Here is a 22298-nt window from a genome sequence, read left to right on the forward strand (position 1 = left end):
TAAACACCCCCGGGCATGATAAAAGCAGGAAGGAATAAATACACCCACGCACACAGGCAGAAACACACAATCACACGCGCGCGCCCACACACACACACACACACACACACAACTTAAGCGATCCAAAGACTTTACAGCAGTCAGCATCTTCTCTTGTCTGTCACCTCTGTCAGTGCTCTGAACTTGGATCTGGCCTGTCAGGATACCGTGAGGAATTGTCTCACAATCTCACATACAAAAGGATAATGCTCTGCAGATGTGGTGGGTCACTGAGACAACTTCTGGGATTTAAATCTGTCTTATAATTGGACAAGGAGGGCTCACTGATGTCACAGCACAAATATGTGCATATGAGTTCTTAGTTAGGAGAGGACAGCCAACACTATGCTTCTGCAAATGTCCATGCAAATACCCTCATGTTATAGGATGCACTGACATGCATGCCTGTTGACATTTTGTTTAAATGCAATGGGCACCTTTTAAGCTCTTATTTGTGAATGACAAGTGTGACATTTTTATTGTATTTCATACGTGTAAACGACACACACAGCAGCTGAATTTGACAAAATGTGTTGTCTATTCTTCTGTGATGCCTTAATATTCAATACAAAAGTACCCCCTCAAAGTTATTCTGTAAGTGAGCATAAAATTAATTTCAAAAAGAAAACAGCCTTTAGAAAAAAGAGACTAAATATATGCTGCTATCACACTTTATTAAAAATAGAAACATATATTCCATACAGACTACAATGGTCCACTGATATTGTTTTAAAAATTAGTAACATACTATAAAACACACTCTTGCACAGAGTTCCTCATTTGGCTAAGATCCACTGTAGAAAAGTCTTCTGAGGGGGAAAACCAGGGAAGGGTTGTTGAGTCAGTAGCTCACTTGAGTGAACACATCATGGGACTGTACTTGTATTGAGCTCAACCAAATGCGCCACCAGCACATCATTTCATAAAACAATCACAAAATTCTAAATTGAATGTAAATAACTGGAAAATGAAAGGTGGAGAAACAGAAAATAAAGATGACGTCCAAAGAAGGAAATATATCCACAATTGTGTTAAAAAAGATGGCACATTTATTGCTACATAAATGTTATTTACATGCTGTGTTTTCTGTTACAGAGACAGATAGTTAGATTTCTTGCTGCTAGTTTTTGATGTGCATCAACAATACCTAGACTTTTTGGACACAAGTACATATCTTTTATCCACCAACAATGGAGACTGAAGATCAAGATGGAGAGCACACCGTCATAACATTTGAGCTTGTACAATACCTCAATGTACTAGACTGCCAGCTACAATCCTACTATGTTTTAGGATGCTATTTGTATGTTTCAGATAATAATGGTCAGGTTATGGTAAATAACCATACATTTTACTATCTAATATAGTAAAATAAAGTAAGAAACTTTTTACTCAAAACTTTCGATTTAAAAAATCTAGAAAGAGTAAAATTTAGAATTCAAGAAATGTTCTTACAATATTATTGTATAAAATACTAATAACTACAGTGAAAAATAAGCCAAATGTTTGTTTTTTTAAATCTTATTTTTGTTATTTTTTCATATATTATACGAGGAAAAAAATCAGCTGGGAATACAGAAAAGTCTAACATAGGAGCAAAGAGACAGACAGCAGAACATTCTAAAATTACGGGGGAAATGACAGAGCAGGCAGTGACATACATTTTAACCTCAATCAGAGTCTGCCAGTAACATGAATACAAGCTCATGAATACTGAAATGATGAACAAGGCCACATACAGTCAGAGAAAATACAACAATACGTTTCCAAATTTATCACAATAAGAAAATGATTGTAAACCCCCCCAAAAAATGTATAAACTCCTTGGAGTGGTTCTCAATGGCATCCTTCGTTCTATGACTTTATTTTAACAGAATAGGCTCTGGATGTGGCAGCCTTGTTTTAAAGGTGGATAATAATGGAAGACAGTATACAAGGAAACAAATGGAATAAAAACCAGGAGTTAAGACCAAAATACTTTTTTTAAAGAAAGTAAAGCATGCGCACAGATAAAAATGTAAGTGGTGACCATTGTTCTTCATCCTGAAACATAAAAAAAAAATCTGCTCAAAACTGCGTTTGTTCATCATTGTACTATACCTATCTGAAGGACCAGCTGTTTGTGATGTTTAACAGCATGTGAACTCTTAAAGCTCCCCCTTCCCTTTCCTTCACCAGTAACTTCACTGCTTGGATCAAAACAAAGCCATTCTAAATAACTTAGAACTCCTCTCTGCTATTTCACGCTTGACATCATATGCTTTACTATGAAGCCTAGAGAAATGATTTGTATACAATTACAAATAAACATATAACTTTTGATAACTTTGAATAATGTTTTTTTTTTACTTTTTTTTTCTTTAGTTATTTTTAACAGAAAAAAAGTTATGTGAAAATTTAATTCAGGCCAGGTGATATTGTGGTCGTCGTTTTGATTCTACTTTTTCACTAAGCAATCTTTGATAAGACAGTGCTAGGCTATTACAAAGAGCATGACCACGGCTGTTCAACTAACCAGAGACCATACTGTAATAACAGAAAGCAAACTGCAATATCAGAAATATGTCATTGTTTACATTTAACACTATATGGCAAAGGAATGAAAAGGCAGTGAAGTCCCTTTTCCTTTAGTTAAGACACTAAGAAATATGCAGGGAATGCTAAGGTTTGTAAATGGTTTGCTTTCTGTATTTGAACTGCTCACTCCTGATAATAAACACCTTATAAGTCTTTAGTTGACCTTTCAGGAAAACTAGAGTTTGCCATTCTTCTGTCACCTGTGACACAGAGTTTATAGTGTTCAGGCTAGTGTATGTGTGGAACACTATTTAGCTGGGCTCATACCCACCACTTATGTCAACTCCTCTTCCTCTAATTATGTCAGTAACATGAAGACTGAGCTATACCAAACGGACACATGAGCAGGTTGTTTTGGTTTAAACATGCTGTTCATTGCGGCATGAATAAAATATAAATAATATATGTTCTTTTTCTAAATGGGATGCTTAAGTCTTTTAGTACTCAATACCGCCAAATGATTTTTAGTTGGGCCCTAAAGATCACTTTAAATTGCCAAATATATTAATTTGTATCTTTCTCAGGAGCCTGAGTATCTTAATCTTAGCTCAGGTGCCCGAGACTGGCGAGGGAGAAGGGCTGGGCCATACTAGTGACACTGGCAAACTGTAGATCAACTGAAAAGCCACAGGCTTCTTAAAGCATATTCATAACTTTCCCTTTAGACATAGACTTTACAGCTCAGTAACATAATAAATAGAAAACATAATACAAAACAAATAAACATAATTGCTGTTACAATGCATTCGTCAATTCAGTTTAGGCACAAGGCAAACTTCCACATGGGAGGGTGGAGTAGATCGCGACAGTCTCTGATTGTTCAGATGCGACACGCTGCTTGCAGACAGTGATATGTGCTGAAGTTTTCTCGTGGGCAGAAATATGTTGGATGTCATCACAGGGACCTGGACACTGGGCTTTTCTTCAATCTAAGGATTGCGTTAGTCTGGGGTTTAGCTTCAAGTGGTCTGTCGCCTCCAATTTGTGTCACAAACTGTGAGTCCTGTCTGCCATTAGGAAGCAAGGGCACCATCTCTATCTTACAGAATTGATCTGGATCATGTTGATCTGAAGGGGCAAAAACAGGAATAACTCCATCACAAAATATGATGTTTCATAAAGTAAGTAATGTAGTATCTCATCACAGCTATTACTGACAGAGTGAGAGTGTGTGGATGGTGCTCCATGGAGATGTACTACTGTACCTGTGTGCTCCTCAGAGTCGGCCCATGGGGTTGGATGTGTCGGTGAGGCCGGGGTGGACCCCATGGTGGGCTTGCTGGTCCCCAGAGATCCCATGGCCAGACACCTTCTCCTCTTCCCTCCTCTTAAGGCAGGCTGCTTTGGGGTTCAGATTCCGCTCTGCGTGTATAGAAACAGATTAACGTGTGTCATTACTCTTCATAAGCGGTGTTATAACTCTTGTGTGTTACATGTGAGAGTGTAGGAATGCTGACCTCTGACTTGTTGCTCCAGGCTCAGTATGACTGCCACAGCCTGGTGCAGGATGAGCAGCTTGGTCTGGGGCTTCTCGCTCTTCAGGTGCAGCTGAACCATGCGGCCCAGCTCCTTGAAAGCCTCATTGATGTCTCGCACCCTCAGGCGTTCGCGGGCGTTGTTGGCCATCCTCCTCTCGCGCTCCCGCTCAGCCTTCTGCTCTGGGTTCAGGTTGTCATCATCCTCATTGATGCTGCTGCAGAGGGAGAGAGGCCCAGAGGTGCAACATTAAGACTGAGGCTGATTGTTTTTGGCTATTCACATGATTGGACTCCAGGGAGATTTAGGGACATTCTAAAACTGAATGTTTTAGACAGAAGGTCAGAAAGATTCATGTTTGTGGTTATTAGGTTCATTTACCTTGTCCTTGTGCCTCCTCTGGGAGTCTTGATGTCTCTCTTGTCGCTTTCGTCTCCAGAGCCGAGGTCGTCGGAGGAGTGGCCATCATGCATGTCGTCTCTGTCCTGGTTCTCTACCTTCAGCTCCAGGGCTGCAGCCACCTGACCAGCCAGACCTGCAGCCAGACCTGCAACACACAGACATAAAGGTAAAGAGTCAGTTCAAATAGAATCTCCGATCATTTACAGCCAACAGACATTTCACATGTAGTTCTTTTCGTTGTGTAGTGTAGAGATGGGATGGTCATGGGTGAAGTTGGGAGTGTGTCATGTCACACCTCTGAAGGTTTCCACTTGGTGGTTGAGTTCAGCGGTGGACATGCTGGACATGTTGGACATGGAGCCCACGCTGGGCGGCCCTACGTGACTGTTGATCAAACTGCCAGCCTCATCCCGGTGAGAACCACCCTGTCAGAACACAGAGAGAGAGAGAAAGACAGGGAGACAGACCAAGAGAGAGAGAGACAGTACATGTTCAGCTGTAGGGAAGGGTTCTGGTCTGAATGAGCCTGGAAAGGAAGGAACGATGTCTATTCAACCAGAGAGAATGCTTTTATGACTCAGATATCTCACACTTGAAAAGCAGAGAGAGATAGAAAGAGAACTTTGTTGTTCAACTTCACTTTAGACTGACCTTCACAAGTGGAATGCTGTTGCTGTCTGTTCAAAAAAGAAATAACAACCTCCCAGAGCCTGGCTCAGAGCTTTGAGGGAGATTTTGTAGTCTACAAGCCGATGATGAGAACCTTGGTTGAAAACTGTCCATTGAAAACACTTGTGAAATCCAAGCCAAACATGCATTTTTACAACAGGTTTTTCTAAACACTTGTCATGACAAATTGAACACAATGCCTGACCTTTCTGGTGAGCTAAACAATCATAGTTCCTCAAATTAAAAGCAGGATATACAGGTGGAGCTGCAGTACAGGAGTCCGTTTCTGAGAACTAATGATGGTTCCCAAGTCCCTCAGTTCTGACACTGGGGGGTGCTTTGGTGCTGTACTTCACCATAACAAAATGCATAATTCATATTCAGGATAAGGGAAACACAAACATACATTTGTATTGCTGTATAATCTCTTCATAATAACGAATGCAGTGATGTGATGGTAAACCTATCCCCTTCTCTCTTTTCTTTCTGATTGCTTTTCTCTCTTGGGTTAGCCACGGTCATTATGTTCCGAGGGTTCTTCTTCCTATTCTAGATATATCTATCTCTGATCTATTTGGAAGCAATATAAGGCAAAACCCACTCCAAAGGCAGACTATTTCCTTATTTTCCCTCCATATTGCTTGTGAAACAGGTTCCTCCCACCATGCTGCATCACCATCGCTGTGCTCGCTGAAGTTTACCACATGTTCCCCACTCAGCTATTTGGTTCTCTTCTGGGAACTAGGGGAGGAGGAGAGGAAACCAGTACAGGGGCGGGGGGGTGTATCTTCCATTTTTCTTATGGAATGTGATCCCAAGTCACTGTTGGCCTCTGTTAACCCCGCTGCCCCTAACCCCCCTCCCCCCCCCCCTCCTCCTCACTACGCTAATCTCTGCAGCGCTCTCAACAGGTGTCCAAACAAGTCTTTGTCTGGCGGAGGAGGAGGGGCGCGGGGGTGCTGTCGAGGGAAGAACGCTGCCATTTTCCTTGCTGGGTCTGATTACCATACAGCTGAGGACCTCTATTTGGGTGGAGACTGGCCTCAGGCGCGCGCTTCCTACCATTCAGATTTGTTGAGTTGGTTAAAAAGAGGCAGTGAACGAGTGAAAAGGGCTGTCCTGAGTAAACGGCTGTGGCTGTGCCATGCTGAGGTGGCTGAGCTCTGTCTGAGCAGCAGTCTGAGGGGACCCTCTCTCTCTACCACAGAGGAGGCTCTGTGTTCATGCAGACACAGCCAGTCCTCTTTTAGTCTCACAGCTCACCAACATCATCACTATAGTCCCTCAACACTCTGTAACGAGCACACCAAACTGAACCTCACCATGGGAGAACCACTAAAAAATCATTTTTAGTCACAGACCAGTAAATACTATCCTGAGAGTTCCAAGGACCACAACACCGATATCAAAATGGCCATGACTGAAAACACATGGTGCGCTGGGACATTTTCTTCCTTCTACAGAGAGTAACAAACCAGAAATACTAGTCCCTGTATTTAAATTATTCTGGGCAAAAGGGACACAGGCTCCAAGCTTGCATGCTGTGAAGGCTGTGAAAGGCTGTAAACTTGTCTGTAAAATGGCACTGGTTTTAGTTTTGGCAGTACAGATACAGGAGCACCAACTCCAATAACAGTCAGGGGAGAAGTAGTACGGCAGAAACACAGAACACATCCAAACCTGGTCCACTTGAAAATTGGATATGATTGTTACCACAGGCCAGGGATCAAATGCCTCCCAATTTTCTTGTGGGTTTGTTGGCCCGATTACCATGTGAGTAATGCAAGGACTAGTCTCACAGATGCTACTCCACAGCAAGAATGTTTACTAATCAGCCAGTGGTAGGGGGACAGGTTCCTGTGAGGAGCTGGGACTGGACAGTAAATGATGAGGTAAGGAAATGTTGAGCATGTTTCAGTCCTCGGCATCCTCCCCTCCTCCATCACATCCCCTGAATGCCTCCATCCATTTTCTTAGAAAAGGAAGTTTAATCCAAGAGGATCTTAATCCAACCCTCCACCCACATACGCCAAGACTGATTCAGAAAATTCAGGAAAAATATGGCCTAAATTATTTCCCATCACCTAGGGATTAGTGTAGAACTGTCTCCCTCTGTTGAAACTTCCACTACAGATGTGCTCAAATCCCTCTCCTCTCCGATATGAAATAGTTCAGATGGAGGATGGGCAAACACATTATGCTCTGCACCGAGACTTGCATCCCCTCATTCCCCAGGAGCCACCTCATAGGAGTGCAACTGACAAACACTTTCCAGACCAAAGCAGAACATCACTCCATTTTGCCTGGTTTCCTCATTCAAACCTGTATACGAAGCCTTCAGGCCAACCATTACACATATGGAAAGTATGTGAGTTTAAATTAAACTGCTCTCTGTGGAAAAAGGCAGCGTTTTTGCACATGGCTGTAGACTCATTCTGAACAGGTGGCCAAGGCTTGTTTATTAGCCTATTTGGAGAAACGCAACGCAAAAGCACATATGCCTCTCCTCAGTCGAAAAAACAGACTTTCTTTTAAGTATTCAAAGTCAATTCTTAAGTTGCAAAAAACATGAAACATAATATCCTTAACATCTAAAACACTCAAGATATTTTTCTTCTGCAAAGTTAATTCATACCATTGCTGCTGTCCGACTAGCAACCAATCCGGCGGCAGGGAAGTTTGCTCCGAGGGTTGCAATTGGCCCATTCTGTCCCAGCAGGCTGTGTATGTCGCTGGGCAGACTGGTGGTGGAGCCCACGGCATGGTTCCGCAGGACGAGGATGGCATCATCCAGTCTGTCCAGGCGATCCTCCATCCGAGACTGGGAGGACCGAGAGAGAAGAGGGGAGGGGAGAGAGAGGACAGAGCAGTTTACTATAAACACATTAGGACAAAAAAATGGAGGACATTGTGATCTTATGGCGTGATCTTGGAGTGAAAAAACACCACAGGGATAATAAAAGCATAAAAGAAAGACACTGAAAAACAGATGAAGACAAGCATCCTCATTTGTATCTATAGAAACTGATAAACGGGCTGGCACACCACCCATTTGTATCTATAGAAACTGATAAACGGGCTGGCACACCACCCATTTGTATCTATAGAAACTGATAAACGGGCTGGCACACCACCCATTTGTATCTATAGAAACTGATAAACGGGCTGGCACACCACCCATTTGTATCTATAGAAACTGATAAACGGGCTGGCACACCACCCATTTGTATCTATAGAAACTGATAAACGGGCTGGCACACCACCCATTTGTATCTATAGAAACTGATAAACGGGCTGGCACACCACCCATTTGTATCTATAGAAACTGATAAACGGGCTGGCACACCACCCATTTGTATCTATAGAAACTGATAAACGGGCTGGCACACCACCCATTTGTATCTATAGAAACTGATAAACGGGCTGGCACACCACCCATTTGTATCTATAGAAACTGATAAACGGGCTGGCACACCACCCATTTGTATCTATAGAAACTGATAAACGGGCTGGCACACCACCCATTTGTATCTATAGAAACTGATAAACTGGCTGGCACACCACCCATTTGTATCTATAGAAACTGATAAACGGGCTGGCACACCACTCATTTGTATCTATAGAAACTGATAAACGGGCTGGCACACCACCCATTTGTATCTATAGAAACTGATAAACGGGCTGGCACACCACCCATTTGTATCTATAGAAACTGATAAACGGGCTGGCACACCACTCATTTGTATCTATAGAAACTGATAAACGGGCTGGCACACCACTCATTTGTATCTATAGAAACTGATAAACGGGCTGGCACACCACTCATTTGTATCTATAGAAACTGATAAACGGGCTGGCACACCACTCATTTGGAGCACCATGACTATTCATTTGGTATTAAAGCATCTTATGCTCCTAAGCTGATTACTGTAAGCTGAAATGTCAAAATAGAAATAATAAACAACAATAAAAAGCGTGGCAACAAAACATTTGAAACTCCAATTAAATGGAACGGAACGGTGGCCAAGCTGGTGAAAGAAAGAATAACAACTAAGGATGTGAAAAGGTGCCAAACACTGATGGGTAAAGTCTCCATCTAAAGGACAGGAGTACCTCGCATACATCCTTTAAGAATGACATGGCATCCTGGAGATGCTCATGAAGCTGCTGATGGACTCGAGTTTTCTGCCAAAATCAGATAGAACAGGAAAGCATGTGAGCACAAATAAACAGTAGTGGAAGAGCCAGAGAAAGTGTCGACTGAGATAGAGGGACAGAGATTGTGTCGACTGAGATAGAAGGGCGGAGAAAGTGTAGACTGAGATAGAAGGACGGAGAAAGTGTAGACTGAGATAGAAGGACGGAGAAAGTGTAGACTGAGATAGAGGGAGGGAGATTGTGTAGACAGATAGAAGGACGGAGAAAGTGTAGACTGAGATAGAAGGACGGAGAAAGTGTAGACTGAGATAGAAGGACGGAGATTGTGTAGACTGAGATAGAAGGACAGAGATAGTATAGACCAGTGGCTCCCAAACTTTTGGGGAACTCTGTCTGGTTTTCAACTTACTCTTGAAATGTCGAAATTGGGTAGTGCACCATCAGTATTTCTTTTGTCATGTCAGTCATTGCGTACCTTAGAGAGCTTTTTGTAACTTGTCAGAAATGTCCAGATCAACTAGCCCATGTCAGATAATGTTCCTTAGCTAGTTTTTTTTGTTCGAGTCACTCAAATATCACACAAATACACATTAGACATGGTAAAATGTATAGAATTGCAAGACAATTTGCTTTAAAACTGCAAAATTTTCTCTGCACCCCATTAGAAAATGTGATGAATTGCAGGAAATAACATTGTAGGTTTAAAACGTATTTCCACCAACAAGAGGGTGTGAACAGTGCTTGTGCACATAGAATTAGACATGGCATGCACGCGCGTATGCAGGGGGGTGCGCGGGATGTTCCCCAATGCTGGAGTTTGGGAACCCCTGGTGTAGACTGAGATAAAAGGACAGAGATAGTGTAGACTGAGATAGAAAGACAGAGAAAAAGCAGAGTCAGACAGAGACAGACATATGGTAACTAATCATTGTGTCAGGCAGCATCAAAACTGTGGTCCTGTGTAGATAATAACCCCTGACCACTCGTCCTCTCCTCCCACCATGAGGTCCCATCCCTCCCACACATTCGTCGTTCACACTGATTTGGTCGCTTCACAAAAATCCCATTGTAGATGGCATTCAAATATAGTGGGTAAATATTTATCCCCACAGCCGATGGTGTGAATGTGTGATGTGGGCGTCAGGCGGCGTGGGGTGAAAACGGATCCCAAGTTGTGTTTCTGGTCCGCAGGCAACTAGAGCTGGAATCCTGGAGCAGTGGTGGTTCAGTCAATGCAACAGCTGCCAGGTTCCCCAGCCCCCATAACACCAGACCCCCAACCCCACCCTGGCCCACGGAGTAGGGGACAGATGGCAGGAGACACGCCCCAAGGGACGGTTATTGTTCAGCAACACCCCCCCCCCCCCAACCCAGAATCTTCATGTAATGCTACCCTGCCCTACGTGAGAGAACCCATCTACTGTGTGCTTGTCCATTAAAAAGTGCTCAGGGTGTGGGGGAAGGGAAGAGGGGGGGGGGGGCAGGGGGACTTACCAGTGAGTGCAGGGAGTTCTCATAGTTGGGGGAGGAGGGGCTCTGTCCGGCTGCACCACGCGACCATTGGTTGGTACCTGAGAGAGACAGAGCAGGAGAGCCACAGTTAAACACCTGACATGGCTGATTCAGACATCCCAACATGGCCAATGATTAGAGACCTGCATCCTGCTCCACTCTACAGGGGCTGACTGACACACAGCACATCCACATCCTGTCTGGTCTCTTGTTGTTATGCTGTGAGAGGTATTTTCAGCATTGGGGCTCAGCTGCATCATTTCCTGGTGACTGGGCTGCATCCTGCAACATGAGCCAGGTCCGTGGGTGGAAGGCCCCAACATACACCAGCACACTGGGACATGGCCTACATGTACATCCGCTCATTAATGAGGTAATAGCCCAGGGAACAAAGTGAACAGTGATAAGAGGCCCGGCTGGGACCGAGGCTGTCTTCCACCGACAGAGTGATTCTTCCACGTCAAAAGGACTCCCTTACTCCATCCAATGAGCCAGAAAGTTCCAGAAGGCTCTAGCAAGGCTGCACTCGTGGGTGCTCCTCTTGTCCGCTGATCTAAGCCCGATGTGATTGGCTTCCAGGGGTCACGACACAAATATCCTCTGACCAATCACATGCCAAGCTGAGGTATAGTGTAACAGTCCAACAGCTCCGTGGCTTGCCAAAACACGCAGGCCAAGACAGACTCCGAGACTTGACCTGAATTAACTTTCCATTCTGAGATTCTGGAGACAACCAAGAGATGGCAATAGTCCAAACAAATGGTGGAAACATCTAATTAAGGAATTCCATTCTGTCCCAGACTGGGTGATCTCTAGAGCACATTTGAATTGTACATTAAGCAGAGGGGATCACAATGTGTGGGAATGGTTATAATCAGTACATGAAATGTGCAATGGCACATACAAAACAAATCAACTCAATTTGATTAGGGTGAAACTAAAATAATCTGCGTATCAAATTGAGGTATCCAATGCAAAAAAATATATTTTTATTTGTCTCTTTATCTTAGCCAATGTTGTCTGAAATATTCCAACTAACAAACAACAGTGCACCAGGAGGTAATGCATTACACCAAGCCTGTTGTGTGCACATGAGAACAGTTCAAGTCTCCTTAATCGATTGTGACAATGAGGAAACCTCCCAGGTTATTTATACTGGGCTGTGTTAGTGGGCCAGCCCCAGCTATGGGCCCTCACTATACCGCCTGGTCTCCATTACTGTGGCAGCAGACCAACACCCAGCCCACGTACTGTAGCATACTCTACAGATGGAGACATTGTTTAGCTTACCTCTCATTCTCTCATTTAGGCTGGTTGTCAAAACCAACAGCAGGCCCCATTTTCTCCCTGTTCTCCTCTAAAATGGTATTTCAGTATTTGAGAGAGAAAGATCGGGAACTGGGAGATCGCTAGCTAATGTTAGTTTGTTTCTGACAAACACTAGGATTACATATCCACTTGACCCGGGGGAACTGTTTCCATCGATTCATTGTCAGAAGTGTAAACTAAGCATTAGTCGTCTTCTGAGAGAAAGTCTCTTCACACAAAGGTCCTGGAAAAGCCCGGCTTTAATTAAGAGGCTATTTAAAGTAACTTTGGAACAGGAAATGAGGGAGCCTTTCTGCTCAACCTCAGCGTTTCCCTGGCGTTAACCAAACAGGAAGTACTCATAACTAAGCCTCCCTGGGCCTCTGGTCCCCACGTGGAGGAGAGGAGGAGGAGGAGAGGGCTAATTGAACACACCAGCCAGAGTTGAGTTGAGCAGCACCAGGGTGTATATCTGTCCCTGCCTGGTTAGGTTATGAAAGTAGCTAATCCTAATGAACAGATGGAGCAATTTGTGGTTAATCTGAACATCATGCCAAATCATGCCCCAAACTGACCTCTGTAATGCCCCCTATTCTAATTAACAAACTTCAAACAAATAAATGGATATTAAATCGCAAAACATGAAACAAGAAATTCATTTTCAATCATCCCAGTTGCCCTTTTAAGCTACATTACATTTCATTTTTATGGAGGCGTTCTATTGAACTAATGGCAACAGATTTGGAAATTGACTTTTGGGAAGGGTTTTGGACAAAGGCAGAAGTTTATTCATATGGAAAGTCATGGATGTGGAGTATTTGTTTTGCATTTGTAAATTGAACAGAAACTGTAGATTCACTGAGGATTATGATTGTAAAGAGAAACTCTGTTTCACATTGTAACAAAAGTTGGTGCCCTTGGTATCATGTTGTATCATTATTTGTATAACAAAACAATCCACACCCAAATAACCACTGTACCTGCTTCACAATCTCCAGGTGACAGGAACTTCACTGATAAAATCTAAATGGTTGTTGGCATTCTATCCCTGTCCTCCCAAGTAGGGCATGCTGCCCTGAGGCCTGGCTGGCTGAGGTGTGAAGAGGGTGCGTGAGGGGTCGGCATCCCTCTGTGTGAAGCCAATATAATCCTCCTCATCAGCTGAGTCACTGTCGCTCCTCGGGCAGAAAAATGAGGCCCTTTGCAGGCCGGTCGGTCCATGGGGAGAACAGCTGTCCACAGACCAGAGCAACAGCTGAGGACGAGGGGGGCATACGTGGAGACAGCTGTCGCCACTACATCACCACACACGGCACAACTGCCCTCTAAAACAGCACGCTGGGCTTTCCCTCTCTCTCTCTCTCTCTCTCTCTCTCTCTCTCTCTCTCTCTCTCGCTCTCTCTCCCTCCCCTCTCTCTCTCTCCTCTGCCAGTATCTCTCACAATTATTAAATGTCCCCTCCACATTGCTCTGCTACTTATGGAAACTGATTATCTGAATTATCTGGTAGAATGAATGCAGTGACTGAGAGGAGAGGATGTCAAACTCTAAGATAGTCTCTTGGGCCCCTTCAGCAACTGAAGAGAGCTGACTCCTTATCACTATGTAGCTAGGGGTTGTCTGGGGTAAACTGCATCATCTGTCGCCATGAGGCAATGTCGTCAAAATCAGAGACTCTGAAAACCATTGTGAGATAAACATCACTTGCAGTGTATGGAGGAAGCAGTGTGAATGCTCTGAGGAAGCAATAACCAACATCTCTCCATGGCATTGGTTTAGGCACTCGTTTAGGCTGGTATATTGCTATAGTGCAGTAGATCAGAGTGCAGACTGATGTTCTACCTGCCCTTCCAGAGGGGGCGCCGGTGGTCACCACTGTACCTGCTGAGGCGGCAGCACCTGCTGTGCCAGTCAGGGGCGACGGAGATCCTACAGGGGTGGAGGGGTTGGATGGAAAACTACTGCTGGTGTGGTCAGGTGAGTAAATCTGTAGAGAGAGGGGAGAGAGAGGGGGGAAGAGGGAGAGGAACGAAGGGGAAAAGAGTGAGGGGGATGACAGAAGGAGGGAGAAAGAGAGAGATCTGTCAATAAGGCAGAATGTGCAGCTCTTTAAAATCACAACCTATCGTTTCCCCATACTTTTTATAGCCTGTGTCACCATCTTTCTGCCGGAGCACGGCCGAAATTGACTCATCAATTCTGGGGATTTTCCAACCAGGGAGCTCATAAAAATGTTCAGAGCATACATATGGGCCTTTAACGGTGAGCAGTGGCTTCAGTGAAAGCAAAAAAAAAAAAGGGTACCGCAAACCATATTCACTGCGACACCTGAAGGCTCTGACCAGTCAGGTGCCCTCCTCCAACTCTGATTAGTGTTGTTTTACTTAGATCTCCCCCACTAGCTTCAACATAGATAATATCACACAAATACTCTATCTACAGTAATATGGCTGATACACTATTAGAGGAGAAAGTCAACGTCTTTACTTTGGGGGGGAAACAGGAACAAAGTGGTTGAAATCCTTTAAAGCTAAAGTGGACTAAAATCTGCCCTAAATCCCATTAATATCTTTCTAACATGGTGCTATATAACTCCAGTATAAACCCAGGGTGGAGTGCTAGATAAGGGAGGTGACGAGAGAGGGAATGCCCAGCCATAGACAGGGAGAGATACAAAGGCCAGCATTAATCCCCCAATAGTGATAGAGCGGAGGGGGTTATCCTGAATGAGCTGCACTACCGCACCTCTCCATGCTAGACCACGCCCTGAACTGAGCCCCAGTGAAGGGAGAGAACCACTAAAAGTGGAAGATTAGTATACACTCAGATCGTACCAGTTGAGGTGTCTTGTATGGACTATAAAAAACAATGTCTCCTCAATGGCAGAAGAGCTCTGTTACCATACCGTAGCATGTACAGACCTTCCACTGTGTTTGTGGGGAATGTAAAGCTTGGGTCAATGAGGTTTTAGGGTGACATGACTATCATGAGAGAGAGCAAGAGAGAGAAAGAGAGAGCGAGAAAGAGAGAGAGAGGATGATGTGATTCTGAAGCATACAGATTATATCTTTAAAACTTTCACGGGGATTTCATTTGTTTAGAGAAATACTGGATTAAAGCTGACAACACATCCCTGATTTGTTCCCTTTAAGAGGATAGTTTGTGCCATAATGGAAAGTGTCTCCTAGTAAACCAGGGTATTAGAAGTTTGATTCCCATTAATTAGCAGAGGCAGTAGATCCAGAAGGATTTCTCAGTCCTCCAAGTAAACATCACATCCTACTCATAGGAAACCGTTTAACTTCAGTAAACACAATGGAATGCCGTTATTAATAATCTTCTCTTTTAAGCTTGATCACCAAGCTTTTGTGTTTCAATCAACTTTTGAAAATCCAAGTGGTTTGGCTATTGCATGTCACTCCGTGTACCAAAAGAGATGTTTTTCCCTGTGGGGATTTACACATGCTTCTTCTTCTCTATTCTTTTAAATCACATTTCTCAGTCAAAAGGATTTGTCACTGTTCAGTATCTTTACCCTGAGACACTCAATCCTGTTGAGAAGTAATGACCATCAACTGTGATCACAAGTGTATGTCTCAAATCAATGGGACTCGAAACGAATTAGCCAATATCTCTTCTCTTTCTAAAGCAGGCCGTCTATAGCCGTGACTCCTGACCCTGCAATATACAACGGGCCATTCTTCTGGTCCCGGGCTACTTCTGCTGTATTCAAACTGCAACACGACTCATTTTACCAACAACAAATGAGGCTCCGCCTCCTCATCGGTCACGCTCCCCCGGGCAGCGGGGGGCCAATAAGCATGGCCCGTTTAAAAGGCCGGAGAACAAAAGGCCCACAAAGGGCGGCCCGCAGAGTTGAGCCACAGCAGTTAGGAACCCCCTTCACTCCCCCTGGCCTCCCCACCCCCTCGTCTCACCCCAGCCCAACCGTGTCCATTTCACTGCAGCTTTGTCATGCTAATAGAATTGAGTCTGCGAATACAAAAATACTTAATTTGTGATTATCATACACACTTTTCTCTTTCGGGTGCGCACCACTGAGCCATAGCACATCCCAAATGTAAACCCATAACGCTTTTACACATCCTACTTCTCTCACTTTTTACTAGGAATAAAAGCTATTGTCGGTTTCATTTCTCTGAGGTAAGATACACTTTATAGTCAAAATGATGTCGACTCCCCTTCAAATTAGTGGCTTTGGCTATTTCAGCCACACCCATTGCTGACAGGTGTATAAAATCGAGCACACAGCCATGCAAACTCCAAAGACAAACATTGGCAGTAGAATGTGGACTGGGATATGTTTCGTATTGCGTCCGACAACAACATTGCCGAATACGCTGATTCGGTGTGCGAGTTCATTAGAACGTGCGTTGAAGATGTCGTTCCCATAGCAACGATTAAAACATTCCCAAACCAGAAACAGTGGATTGATGGCAGCATTCGCGTGAAACTGAAAGCGCAAACCACTGCTTTTAATCAGGGCAAGGTGACTGGAAACATGACCGAATACAAACAGTGCAGCTATTACCTCCGCAAGGCAATCAAACAAGCTAAGCGTCAGTATAGAGACAAAGTAGAATCTCAATTCAACAGCTCAGACACAAGAGGTATGTGGCAGGGTCTACAGTCAATCACGGATTACAAAAAGAAAACCATCCCCGTCTTGCTCCTAGGCAGATTAAATAACTTTTTTGCCTGCTTTGAGGACAATACAGTGCCACTGACACGGCCTGCAACCAAAACATGCGGCCTCTCCTTCACTGCAGCCGAGGTGAGTAAAACATTTAAATGTGTTAACCCTCGCAAGGCTGCAGGCCCAGACGGCATCCCCAGCCGCGCCCTCAGAGCATGCGCAGACCAGCTGGCTGGTGTGTTTACAGACATATTCAATCAATCCCTATCCCAGTCTGCTGTTCCCACATGCTTCAAGAGGGCCACCATTGTTCCTGTTCCCAAGAAAGCTAAGGTAACTGAGCTAAACGACTACCGCCCCGTAGCACTCACTTCCGTCATCATGAAGTGCTTTGAGAGACTAGTCAAGGACCATATCACCTCCACCCTACCTGACACCCTAGACCCACTCCAATTTGCTTACCGTCCAAATAGGTCCACAGACGATGCAATCTCAACCACACTGCACACTGCCCTAACCCATCTGGACAAGAGGAATACCTATGTGAGAATGCTGTTCGACTACAGCTCAGCATTTAACACCATAGTACCCTCCAAGCTCGTCATCAAGCTCGAGACCCTGGGTCTCTACCCCGCCATGTGCAACTGGGTACTGGACTTCCTGACGGGCCGCCCCAGGTGGTGAGGGTAGGCAACAACATCTCCACCCCGCTGATCCTCAACACTGGGGCCCCACAAGGGTGCGTTCTGAGCCCTCTCCTGTACTCCCTGTTCACCCACGACTGCGTGGCCACGCACGCCTCCAACTCAATCATCAAGTTTGCGGACGACACAACAGTGGTAGGCTTGATTACCAACAACGACGAGACGGCCTACAGGGAGGAGGTGAGGGCCCTCGGAGTGTGGTGTCAGGAAAATAACCTCACACTCAACGTCAACAAAACTAAGGAGATGATTGTGGACTTCAGGAAACAGCAGAGGGAACACCCTCCTATCCACATCGATGGAACAGTAGTGGAGAGGGTAGTAAGTTTTAAGTTCCTCGGCATACACATCACAGACAAACTGAATTGGTCCACCCACACAGACAGCATCGTGAAGAAGGCGCAGCAGCGCCTCTTCAACCTCAGGAGGCTGAAGAAATTCGGCTTGTCACCAAAAGCAATCACAAACTTCTACAGATGCACAATCGAGAGCATCCTGGCGGGCTGTATCACCGCCTGGTACGGCAACTGCTCCGCCCACAACCGTAAGGCTCCCCAGAGGGTAGTGAGGTCTGCACAACGCATCACCGGGGGCAAACTACCTGCCCTCCAGGACACCTACACCACCCGATGTTACAGGAAGGCCATAAAGATCATCAAGGACAACAACCACCCGAGCCACTGCCTGTTCACCCCGCTATCATCCAGAAGGCGAGGTCAGTACAGGTGCATCAAAGCTGGGACCGAGAGACTGAAAAACAGCTTCTATCTCAAGGCCATCAGACTGTTAAACAGCCACCACTAACATTGAGTGGCTGCTGCCAACACACTGACTCAACTCCAGCCACTTTAATAATGGGAATTGATGGGAAATTATGTAAAATATATCACTAGCCACTTTAAACAATGCTACCTAATATGTTTACATACCCTACATTATTCATCTCATATGTATACGTATATACTGTACTCTATATCATCTACCGTATCTTGCCTATGCCGCTCTGTACCATCACTCATTCATATATCTTTATGTACATATTCCTTATCCCCCTACACTTGTGTGTATAAGACAGTAGTTTTGGAATTGTTAGTTAGATTACTTGTTGGTTATTACTTCATTGTCGGAACTAGAAGCACAAGCTTTTCGCTACACTCGCATTAACAACTGCTAACCATGTGTATGTGACAAATAAAATTTGATTTGATTTGAATGCCCTTGGGGTGGCAGGTAGCCTAGTGGTTAGATCGTTGGGCCAGTAACCGAAAAGTTGCTGGATCGAATCCCTGAGCTGACAAGGTACAAATCTGCCCCTGAACAAGGCAGTTAACCCACTAGGCCATCATTGTAAATAAGAATTTGTTCTTAACTGACATGCCTTGTTAAATAAAGATAAAATAAATAAAATACTGATGAGCTCAGTGACTTTCAATGTGGCACAGTCATAGGATGCCACCATTCCAACAAGTCAGTTTGTAAAATGTCTGCCCTGCAAAAACTGCCCCAGTGCTGTTATTGTGAAGTGGAAACGTCTGGAAGCAACAATGGCTCAGCTGTGAAATGCTAGGCCACACAAGCTCACGGAATGGGACAGCTGAAGAGTGATGCACGTAAAAAATAGTCTGTCCTTGGCTGCAACACTCACTACAGAGTTCCAAATTGCCTCTGGAAGCAACGTCAACACAAGAACTGCTTGTCAGGAGCTTTATGAAATGGGTTTCCATGGACGAGCAGCAGCACACAAGCCTAAAATCACCATGCACAATGCCAAGTGTCGGCTGGAGTGATGTAAAGCTTGCCGCCATTGGACTCTGGAGCAGGGAAACACGTTCTCTGGAGTGATGAATCACGCTTCACCATCTGGCAGTCCAACAGACTAATCTGGGTTTGGAGGATGCTAGGAATATGCTACCTGCCCCAATGCATAGTGCCAACTGCAAAGTTTGGTGGAGGAGGAATAATGGTCTGGGGTTGTTTTTCATGGTTTGGGCTAGGCCCCTTAGTTCCAGTGATGGGAAATCTTAACGCTACAGCATACAATGACATACTAGACAATTCTATGCTTCCAACTTTGTGGCAACAGTTTGACGAAGGCCCTTTCCTGTTTCAGCATGACAATGCCCCTGTGCACAAAGCGAGGTCCATACAGAAATGGTTTGTCGAGATTGGTGTGGAAGAACTTAACTGGCCTACACAGAGCCCTGAACTCAACCCCATCTAACACCTTTGGGATGAATTGGAACACCCAACCTCACTAATGCTCTTGTGGCTGAATAGAAGCAAGTCACCGCAGGAATGTTCCAACATCTAGTGGAAAGCCTTCCCAGAAGAGTGGAGGCTGTTATAGCAGCAAAGGGGGGACCAACTTCATATTAATGCCCATAATTTTAGAATGAGATGTTCAACAAGCAGGTGTCCACATACCTTTGGTCATGTAGTGTATATTAGGCCGGGTTACAGATGAGTCCTGGGAGTTATTCAAATGAGAAATAATCAGTAAGAGGAGGGACAGAAGAGCTCTCTGTGAGGTTCTGTGGCTGTTGAAACCAAGAGGACATATTCATCCTCAGTAGCACAGGTTTATGAGTTACTGTCTGTCAAACATGATCAAAAATGGAACAAATACCAAGGCTGGATTATTCAAACTGGTGCGTAATCTTGTATACTCAGAGATTAAGTCTACAATTATCCAGGCTTAGGCCCAGAAACAACTGCAAACACATCCCTCTGGGCTTATTTAATCAGCATTCACTATAGCACTTAATACCCATCGTGACCACCGAGGTCGCTTCCTTTACAGACTGAAGAGGGCCATTAATATAATGCACCATCTCAATTTAACACAGGAATAAAAAATATATTTGATATTAAAGTGAGTGGAGAAGGTACTGTAGTCAAGAACACAGGATTCACACCCAGAGAGGGGACCAACCTAGAGGGGATATCCACAGAGGATTCCTAACCATCCATGTAAGCCTAACGCCTCAATCAAACTGCCTTTCAGAGGGAGAGAGTGCAATTTTAAGTGTGACATGGATTGTGCCTCCATTTACCAGTAAACCAATAGTGCTTTACTCCCAACAAACAACCTCTGTGGATTTGTAACATGGTTTCTATCTCTTTTGAGGCTTTCCCATTTACCCGGAGGACAACAGGGGTGTGCTATACTCACCGAAGCCAAAGCTTTGCCCAGTGCATCTCCAGTCTGCTGGCTTCCAGAGGCGTTCCCCCGATTTGCAGCAACTACAGAAACAAGGAGAGGACATTTATAACACAGAGCATAGATTAAAGAAGAGAACATCATTATAGGAATTTATCTCGCCTATTGATATTGAAGAGTAGATCAACCAAATATTCACCGTACCCATGACCCCGTCGGTGGTGTTGATAGGCGGGGTGTGTGTTGGGTTAACGAATGGTGAAGTGCTGGCGTTGCTGCGGTGGAAGCTGGACATTGGAGGAAGACTGGCATGGATGTCTGTCGGCGATACAGAGTGTGGAGGGTAATTCTGAAAGAGAAAGAGGACAAAACACTTGTTCATCAGGACAATGCAATATTGTGTGTGCCTACACTTGTTCAGTGGTAAGAATAGCATTGTGCATGGTGAAAAAATATCACTTGATAAAAGAGAGGTTATATGAATGTGGAGCCCAGACAGACAGAGGGCTTTGGTTGGACAGCAGCTGCAGGCTCCCTGTGAGTCCCAGTGAGACACAGTGGGCAGACAGAGCAGAGCAGATGAAACACTGATAGAGGGGGTCAGCCGTGTCTTACACAGATACTGCCCAGACAGCAACATCAGATAGAGAGATAGCCAGGCCACAGCTCAAAACAATTACTCTCACTACAGGTTCAGCAGAGAGGAGGGGATGTGCTCTAATGGGGCAGGACAGGACATGGAGTCTGAATACACATCAGTCACAGTGTTTCCCGTAGCCAGACTTTTTCTGTAGGCAGGGTGGGCAATATTATGGGCTGCAATGTTGCACACCACAAATATTCAATTGATACCAATGCAAGCCAAATGTTTAATGAGCAAGGGGCAATAGAGCTTAACAGGGAGGGGGTAGACTGTCTAAGAATAGGTAGGGGAAACATTGAGACATCACTAGCTGGGTTGCTTACCAGGCGGTCATGTGAGTGCATGTTGACGTAATTTCCTGACTGCGGCATGTGAGATGAAGATCCTCCCAGCATTCCTCCATAACTAGGCTGGTTGATCCCATTGGAGGAATTCCACGGATCAGAAGAGTTGTGGGACCCATCTAATGACAACAAACAGAGTTGAGTTGAAATTGATCCGTCTTGAGTTTCATCCCTATTCTTTACAGTATAATGACTCATGTAACAAAAGGATCAACCAATCGAAGAGACATCCTGGATTTGATTCCAGGAGAGGGCAGACGTTTAAATGGCTTTAGTTTAATAACCAGTCAAGTTTACATAAAATGCAATATGCCTGAACCGCCATGAAGCAAACCACAACAACAAACCACAAGACACAGCTTGATTATGAGAGCCCAGAGAGACCTTTCCACAGAGGGCAGTCCCCCTCCTCTCTGCTGAGTTTCTGGATCACACAAGGGGGTTGTTCACTCTCCCAGTCTGGTCTTAGGACTGAAACACAAGCCCTGTCCTGGACACAGCTGAGATAACACTAAGCCTCCCTTGGCTAACAGAAACCAACCAGATCCCTTCAAAGACAGGCGACTGAGACCAGGCTCAGTGAAATACTGTCTACCAGAAGAAAGAAATTGCTAAATCGAGCTGAACATTTTAAACTGTTTAGCAACAT

The 22298-nt window shown here is 44.7% G+C and overlaps 1 protein-coding gene and 1 non-coding gene across 6 annotated transcripts in view; both read right to left on the minus strand.

The window, feature by feature from the left end:
* Window positions 1–694: 694 nt before the first annotated feature.
* The window catches only part of LOC135549266 (transcription factor 12-like), a 97471-nt gene continuing 75867 nt past the window's right edge, over window positions 695–22298 (minus strand). For 4 of the 5 annotated variants that reach the window (XM_064979299.1, XM_064979295.1, XM_064979291.1 and 1 more), the window contains 11 exons: window positions 21629–21768; window positions 20867–21011; window positions 20675–20745; window positions 14023–14128; window positions 10816–10892; window positions 7799–7984; window positions 4790–4919; window positions 4474–4639; window positions 4074–4309; window positions 3822–3978; window positions 695–3684 (listed from right to left, as the gene is read on the minus strand). In XM_064979299.1, coding sequence (XP_064835371.1) covers window positions 3833–3978; window positions 4074–4309; window positions 4474–4639; window positions 4790–4919; window positions 7799–7984; window positions 10816–10892; window positions 14023–14128; window positions 20675–20745; window positions 20867–21011; window positions 21629–21768 — 1403 coding nt within the window. In that variant the 3' untranslated portion in view covers window positions 695–3684; window positions 3822–3832. Of the gene's footprint in view, window positions 3685–3821; window positions 3979–4073; window positions 4310–4473; window positions 4640–4789; window positions 4920–7798; window positions 7985–9276; window positions 9349–10815; window positions 10893–14022; window positions 14129–20674; window positions 20746–20866; window positions 21012–21628; window positions 21769–22298 lie in introns of all 5 variants that reach the window. The other variant, XM_064979310.1, reaches the window with a different exon arrangement.
* LOC135551700 (small nucleolar RNA SNORD35) lies at window positions 13768–13850 on the minus strand. Its single transcript, XR_010457355.1, has one exon. It is a non-coding gene; the product is annotated as a small nucleolar RNA SNORD35 (small nucleolar RNA).

This window comes from Oncorhynchus masou, chromosome 1, assembly GCF_036934945.1.
Source record: "Oncorhynchus masou masou isolate Uvic2021 chromosome 1, UVic_Omas_1.1, whole genome shotgun sequence".
Taxonomy (NCBI): domain Eukaryota; kingdom Metazoa; phylum Chordata; class Actinopteri; order Salmoniformes; family Salmonidae; genus Oncorhynchus; species Oncorhynchus masou.